This window comes from Bombus huntii, chromosome 1 (genome assembly GCF_024542735.1).
Source record: "Bombus huntii isolate Logan2020A chromosome 1, iyBomHunt1.1, whole genome shotgun sequence".
Lineage (NCBI taxonomy): Eukaryota > Metazoa > Arthropoda > Insecta > Hymenoptera > Apidae > Bombus > Bombus huntii.
The window spans coordinates 9883467-9891803 of record NC_066238.1 but is presented as its reverse complement, the minus strand read 5'-3'; the positions used below and the strand labels follow the sequence as shown (position 1 = coordinate 9891803).

Here is an 8337-nt window from a genome sequence, read left to right as displayed (position 1 = left end):
ATTATTCGTGCTAATCGCGATTCTTTACATTACCCTGTCTTCCTAAAACGTTTTAATAAATACAGTCTTGACATTTGCATGATCAGTATCGGGAACAAATGTCATTGTAAATAACATGTGATGTGACAAATGATTAGTATCCGATCGATAACGGTTACCTTTTCTTAAATTATACATATTTCTCTAGTCGTAACGACATGCATCTTTCTTTAAAGTGTCTTGCATTTCTTAAGTAGAGAATTTTAAATCATATCTAATCCATAAAGTTTTAATTACAATATACATATGTATATATCAATTCCCGATTTCTCCCTTTAATGTAATTTTTTTCCTTTTTTTTTTTTTGCTGAAATAATGTTTATGTGACGTGATTTTCCTAGCTCTCTTTAACATTTTGATATATACAGGCCTTGTGATTGTAACGTAACGCATATATGCATAAGTAGTCTATTGAAACGCTGTCCCGTGCATTTGACGTAAATAAACGAGGTAAATATAAACCTTTAATATAGTTAATTTTCAGTAACATCTACGTTGCAGCTTTCAATTATTTACACAACATTGGTTCATTGAAATTCACGTGGTTATGCTTCACTTGATGTTGAAGCTTAAGAGCATCTGGCAAAGTAAACCTTCTCTGTTTCTATTCTCTACGACTGTTTTTCTGTTCTAAATGGCAGCAATGTGTAATTATTCGAGTAAATATAGTGTAGGAATGAGAGTGATAAATTAATATTTTAAAACTTAAACAAATAAATACCATAATAGATATTCAATTTTTAACAATAAATTGAAGTGCAGTATGTTTATTTTTTATCGCTTAGAATATATTTAGAATAGTCTGTGAGTATTGGTGTGAGAGAAAGAGAGAAACTTCTTTATAATTCTGACAACTTGTTTCATAATTCATATTATTAAATTTAATTTTTAATGTGATGCAATAATTCGTTTTAATATCTTACTTGGATTTTAGGAATGTAAAATAACATTCGCAATAATATTAATAAATCTTATTTATTTATACCATTAGATGGATTACATAATAGATACAGTGTTACACGTTGATTAAAGTTATTTAATCTAATCGTGTATTTTAGTTTTCCTGTTTCTCAATAAGATGATTTACGATTGTACAGCAATGCGTGTAGTCTTTATTTGGTAACTACTATAAATATTTATTTACTATATTCCTTCTGTCTGATATAAATTTAGATGGTACCAGGCATATGTATACTGTCAAATATAGTAGATATGGAATATTTTAAAGAATAATCCTTTCTAATAAGTGCAGCACGTGGATCGTCGGGTCTATAAACTGAAATGTAATAATTCTTAGAGTAAAATATTCTTTTCTAATCATCTAAAAAGTTAGAATAACATGGATTTAAATTTTATTGGTCGATGTTACTAAATATGCTAGGACAATTTTATTTGGATGCTTACATAATAATATAATTTATATAGTTAAAAAAATTTTAGCACTTACTGTTAATATGGTCGTAATATTTTGCAACAGGATTTGCATGAATTTTCCCATACGTAACTATTATTATTAAAGGTATGCATACTATTGCAGTTAGAGGTGCATATGTTGCCACTGCTTGGTTAGATTCTCGAAACTCAAACCACATGTGCTTCAGTCGTTCCCCTGTAACATTAATTAAATTTGTAATATATGTTCATTGTGTATTTATTATGTGACGTACAAAAAGGTTTATGATATGCGCCTTTCAAGGCGTCTATAAATGCCAGTTTTCTTACTATCTTCACCATTGTTCTCGATTTATATAACTTGTCCACAGAACCGTAGTAAAACGTAAAACGACCTCTACACTATAGGAGCGTAACGCGGGTAATTCGAACTAATTTGTTCTCACAGGATTGTAGAAAGTAGTGAATTGAAACGATACTAATCCTTAATCTAAAGTTATTAACTTCATTTTCATTTATTCACTACTTTTTCCATGTTTCTAATTCTATTATTTAAAATCACAAACTTATTACATTTCATCAATTTATTCAGAAAAAGATGTTAATACATACTTCATATCTTATTTCATATTTTAAAAATATACATCCATATTGTTTCCTGTTACATTTTTCATACAACTTCTTGTGGAGTACAATCTTATTTGACTGAAAAAGAAAATAATTGCAGAGTCAATGAAAATATAATTTTAGTTGAAAACTCATGAGTATATTTTAGTTGCATCGTTCTGCCATCTTACGACCGGCGTGACAAGTAGAAGCTAAATGGCAGTTATGGCTGCCATCGCGAGGCCTTTAATTAGTGACAAGTGATTCGGAAGGGTGTTTTTCATTTTCAGTGTTAAAGGGATCGAGTATAATTTGTTAAAATTCATAATATAGGCCCTTATGGGCCACGATATTCAGGTAAGCGTGCGAATCTTTTTAAATTAAAACTATTATATCCAAATATTTAACGCTTTACGTGGTTATTGCACACCCTTGTTCCCACGCACGACTTTTTACATTTTTCTTTTGAAAAAATTTCGTTGTTTTTGCAAATGTCATTCGTACATCTGTATTTGTCTGAGTCGATATTCACGGGTATGGCTGGTCATAAGTTCGCTAATTGTAAATAGTCGTATCGAAACTATCCGGAACAAGTATGTAATCGTTTCAATTATGTCATTGGGATTTTCTTCCAACGAGGAGGCTAAAATTTCTTACTCGTATATCGCTTATGTTGCTTTTCATGGAAATTGAACAAGAGTATGGCTAATAAGGTTTTTATTGCAACTTTTAATAAATGTTTACTCTATTTTGGGGTTAAGTTGGGCCTCCCGCATTGACGAACGTTACTTCGAGGCATCGATAAGACTCGATACTCTTGTGGTTACTACAGACGCAGACAGATGCCTCTACGTGTAGTAATTTGAAAAAACGTTCCTGTTTTTTTTTTTATATATGGTGGTATCCTGCTAAAAAAATCACGAAGCTTTTTCGTTAGATTTTGTAAGTTATTATTATTAATTATTATAGTCTTATCAGAAATTCTATACGAATTTACATGTTTTAAAAAATCAAGAGATATAAGCCGTACTGTATATAGACACTTGTAGAGATATGATTATAGATACGTACTTGTAGATTTGGAAATTAATAACGAAATCTTCTGGACATTTCACACGATCTTTCGTCATGTATCGTTTACCGTACTTATTTCGTTTCTGGAAAAAAGTACTGGTACTACTTCTCCACCAAGCTATCAATTACCAGGAAAAAATTGGACCACTGACAGATCGAACTGATCGACTCCATTTTCCGTAAATTTCTTAATTTTACTATTACAATACGTTATTCGTGTTTAATTTTTCAAAAACCGAACAATTAATCTCGAACAGTTATCTCTGTGATTTATACGAAACGAAAAGAAGGGGAAGAAAGGGAAAGTTCATAATCGATAGCGTAAAACATCTAAGCAAGAAGGAGAAGAAAAACGAAAGAAAATTAAAGAAGGGGAGAAAAGAAGAGGGCCGTATAGCCCGATAAATTGTCTATCGCTTAATTGGCTAGTTTTTTCTCTGCGTTCGATGCGAATAGTTCGACGAAAGAAAGAAGCAAGAATTGACAGTGATCGATTCGGTGGATTCGAGTGGATCGCGGTGGGTGGAGTGGAGAGGGAGGTTCGCGATAATTACAAGCGCGTTTCTTGCTCGGTGCTCGCGCTCGTCGAATTCTGACTCGCGATTCGGCCAACGTGGCTCGCTTTCCGAGTTAGCCAGCGCTGCGGAATTTCGGCGTTCCTCGGGAAAAAGCAAGTAGAGGCTTCTCCGATCGTCCACAAAAACTTACGCTTCCGAACCTGGCGACACGTGCTCCGACAGGACCACACACGTGGCTCCCTAGTTTCCACCCTTTCCCCCTTTATGTCTTCCTTATTTCGTTCAATTTTTGCACGCTTCCGATCGCGCTTCCCTCTTCGAGGAATCGAAAGGGGATCGGCATCGTTGCCCTACTCGTCTTCGATGCAGTTCGAACCAGACGCTTATCGAAAATAAGAAATTCAACCTGTTCCATCATCATTTAATCGAGAAATTCATTTGATCGGCAACTAAGTAAATTCTATTCCGATAAATAGAGTTCTATCGTATTGACATAACTCGATATGTTACCGCGTAGGGACCTGTTGCTTCTTGGCTGGACATTTATGAACGATTTCGTCGCGTCGAAATTATGAAGCTCGCGAATTAGATGGCTAATTCAAGAGTCGTATTTCCGATAACAACACGCATTATCGCCCTGTGTATCGTATTTTATCAACCTGTTACCTATTATCGCGTAGATTTGCCTGATGCAATAACGCCATTCGTTGCATGCTTTATCTTATATGGAAACTATGTTTATTTCAAAGATTAGTAAGCCGTTTTAACGACGCACCACGTTATCCGCTATTTTTAAGCTTAGAGTTTTATCGATCGTCCCTATCTACCACCTCAAAGAGCAAAAGTTGCCTCGAAGATTCTCCATCTGATACGTCCATGGGCTAGTACACGGTACACAGATTTGCGTGTCGAGTCGCACCGATATTTATTCATGGCACTGGTCATGCAGTCGCGTTCGCACCTGCACCGACACCTCCCTGATAAAATCTACTCCTGTTGCTGGACATTCGATTTCCCGATTCACCTTATCTCTTTTTGCTTGACGTCGTTACCGGTTTTTCAAAATTCCCGTGTACCGCTACTAGGGAATTTCCTATACGTATACGGTACACTTCGGGTATTCGTGAGAATAAGTCAAAAGAAAAGCATAATGAAACTCTTTCGATTAATATCTTGCTTTTGATGTACGAGAAACAAGTAACCATTGCATCGTTATTTCGAAATTGTGTTCGCGAGCAATACAATGTAATCGAGCGAGTGGCATGTGCAGCTTGTAAGCTCGCTGCCAAACTTATTGTTTTAATTAATCCGGATTTACGGTGCAAAAAGACGAGTCTAAGGCGGACAAATGGTCGTGGTCTTCGGTGGGTTGGCAAGAGGTGCGGACACATCGGCGGGAAAACGGCGCTGACCTGCGAATGCTGTTGAATTGTTTCTAAAACAGCGACGCGGATAGTTGCTAATGAGTTCCCAGTAATATTTAGGTTGGACTGATTGATGACTCGCGAGGAAATTTGTTTTCTCGTTTTATTTAACCGCTATGGTGACAAGTATCGTCCTTTCGACTATCGGTGCGATCATCGTTTATTATTTTCCACCTTGTAATTACGATTCGCGCCTTTCTAATTGTTCCAGAGAAATACGTTTAATCGAATCTTGGAGAAAATATTTTTTTCTTTCAATGACACAATGTTCTTTGGAGTAACTTTTCATCTTCCGTTTGATTTATCGATCTTTTCAAGATCCCGCGTGTTTCTATCAAGAAATTCTCGTTTGGTGATTCTGGTATTAAGGGTGACCTGTTACATGGTCAGTCGAATATTCTTATCGAACCAAGTGCATTAACTGTGTCTCTCAGCGAACCGAAGCGTTCTGGAACTCAACCAACCTGCTTATTCTACTCCTAATGCACATACATATATTCGTGACAACTTAAGAACATAATGTAATCAAAGAGGTATTCACCTGTTGAAATTGGATAGAGTCCATTGACGTCGTCACACTTGCTTGCATTTCATTACCAAGTAAGATATGACTCTACTGCTAATCATAGTTCTGCCATCAGTTAGCTTTCCCTCTACGTTAAATTTCCTTTCGGATCTTCCACTATGTATTATTCCAATTTTATCTATAAATTCTAAATACAATCACACGACAAACAATTGCTACAAACTACAATTTTTTTCGTCCTATTCTTTCAATTTCTTTCCTCTTTTTTTCTTTGTTTTTTTTCTTTTTTTTTTTGGTTGCTATACACATTGTCAATTTCGCGATAGAGCGCAAAACCCTTTTCCTCGTCGCGCGATATTTTGAATCTGGCAGTGGGCAAAGCTGGCACAGATTACGCTTTGGCGTATTATTATGCGAAAGGCGTACAAGACGCGTAGGTCGGCACAGCGACGAGTATTATTGTCGTTTTGGCAGCTCGCGCGATTTTCGTGATTTAATGCACCGGATACCCTCGAGCGGTCGCGTTCGCCAATGCACTCGTCCACTCATTGAATTGTAATTCGCCTTTTTCGCGGTGTCCTACGAACAGTCTCTTTAGAGCTGCTGCGATCAGACTGCGATGCAATGTGGTGCATTAACGAAGGCATGAGGTATGCTCGTTGGTATGAGGAACTAGAGGATTTAAATGAACCTTTCTTGAATCTAATTCTTTGAATGGTAGTTTATTTTTATTCCTTCTACATGATTATATCTACATTCGCTGTTTGACCGTCAACAATGTCATACTAAGTTGCCATATCTGATACCAAGTAACTGTTCGAGCATATTTTACAACATCGAACGAATATTTCCATGGCACTCTTATATTTTATCAGATGATCGACGACAGTGGAATTATTATACACTTATTTGATGTTTAAAGGTTTCTGTGACAGAAATTTAAATGCTGAGCGCTCGTTAATAAAGTCAAGGACACGATATTCATCCTTATGGCCTGGTCGAATATAAATCATATTTTTATCGAAACGTACAGAATGAGCGTCCGGCGGTAATCCAACTTTCTCTCTCGTGAAGTAACCACAACGAGATCGATATCCTCCCGCTGGTAAACAGATCATAATTTCTGTCGTCGAACACGCTCATCGTCTTGTTTTACGATGGCCGTACGTGGCCTGCCATTTCGTTCGAAATGAATTTCCAGCAGGGCTCCGAGTTTATCGGCAAGAGTGTTCGATCGGTAATTTGTATTTGTCGTAAAGGATTTTTATTCGGCCGACTGTCTCTTAGTCGATGATTCAACGGTTGGCCCCCTTGTCACCGCTTTGCCGTGATACCGAGCTCCTCTTTTTATCATAAACAGCTTCTTTTACAACTTACAACATCGAGTCAGGATCGAGCGTCGATGTTATCCATCAACCGTTAAATCGAAGAAAGAATTTTTTCTTCAAGGTAGAATAAGAGAGGCGTGTCGTAAACTCGTCTCGTGTGGCGCCTCTGACCACCAAGTAAAAACCCTTGTCGCGTGTAATAAGCTATCGTCGCTACCGATCTCGAAAATGAAGTTGTACTTCGTGCCAAGTTTCGTCGACTGCCAAATTGAAGCGGCCGTAATAACGCGACCGAAGATTTTGCACTCGTCGCTTTCACATTGCGTCTCTTCTGCATCCATCGTTTCATTTTTCATTATGTCATACGTCCACGAGAATTGTATCGATATCAACGAGCCTGATGACGATCGTCGGTTTCCACGTCAGGTGCGTGCTTTGGCATCGGTTCAACCGATTAAAAAATGTCCGCTGACGGAAGATTATTTTTAAAGCGTCGACCACGCTACGTGGAAAGTTTCGTTCGCTGTTCGTGCATGGCAGCTGTCTTTGGGATATTAGAGTTGGGAAAGAAGAACAATCCGAGAAACTTGGCTTGACAGTAGAACGAGGAATGTCACGTTCAGACCGTCCGTATAGTTTATAGTCAGACAATCGAACATTTCTTCCGTATTCTATCTCAATCAAACCTGAGACGTTCAGTTAAAAAGCGGAACGTGTTCATGTAATTTTCCATTAAATATTCATGTTGTATTCGTTTCATCGTCTGCTTGAAACTAACTAAACATCGTCTACGTAATTCAGAATGCAGAGATTCGACGAATACGTCTTCTTAGAGAGAGAGAGAATTAGCACCGAATGTAGATTTCGTAAACTTGTTTTCTAGCAACAGGATTTATTATCGAAGTGGACACGCAACAGCGTTGTTTAGATATTTAAACAACAGGTGCGACACGGTGTATATCATGTTCATTAGAGCGACGTTGTGTGCGAGTTGTTCGCGATGCAACACACGAGAAACGTTGTAGTGTTTCGGTGAAAAGCTGTTTGGCTGATGACTAGATAGCAGGTAACAAAACGTCGTTATAACGCGTACGAGTGGGCGCAGTTGAGTGCGCTGGTCCGTGTCCCGTTCCTCTTCCACTTTCATGCTTTTGACGCAGGTAATAGCAACCGCGACGTTCACTTTGTACCGTTTCGATCGCGATTTCTTCCCGGATGCGCTAATTTAACCCTTTCGAGTTATTACGCTGGCGAACAAGTTTCGGTCGATGCAAAGCGTGAAATTTCATTCGGCACCTAAGTAAACGCGTTCCATCTAACGACGTTACGGAAGGTGCCTCGAAATTGGATCTTTCATCGTCGCCGTCTATTTAGAATCTAATATTGTGCACATGCACGCTTTTGTGATTCCTTTCAATGGTTTACTAAGC

The 8337-nt window shown here is 37.7% G+C and overlaps 2 protein-coding genes across 5 annotated transcripts in view; one reads left to right on the top strand and one right to left on the bottom strand.

Moving 5' to 3' along the window:
• Positions 1-995: 995 nt before the first annotated feature.
• LOC126871715 (uncharacterized) lies at positions 996-1870 on the bottom strand. The gene is made up of 3 exons (XM_050630877.1): positions 1707-1870; positions 1487-1648; positions 996-1315 (listed from the first exon to the last, which is right to left on the bottom strand). Exons 1-3 carry the CDS (start codon positions 1771-1773, stop codon positions 1209-1211), a joined length of 336 nt encoding a protein of 111 aa, XP_050486834.1. The 5' UTR covers positions 1774-1870; the 3' UTR covers positions 996-1208.
• Positions 1871-2237: 367 nt separating this feature from the next.
• LOC126867506 (myocardin-related transcription factor B-like) overlaps positions 2238-8337 on the top strand; it is a 247804-nt gene continuing 241704 nt past the window's right edge. For 3 of the 4 annotated variants that reach the window (XM_050622225.1, XM_050622313.1, XM_050622051.1), the window contains exon 1: positions 2238-2394. The gene's annotated coding sequence lies outside the window, so the exon portion shown is untranslated. The remainder of the gene's footprint in view (positions 2395-8337) is intronic. The other variant, XM_050622135.1, reaches the window with a different exon arrangement.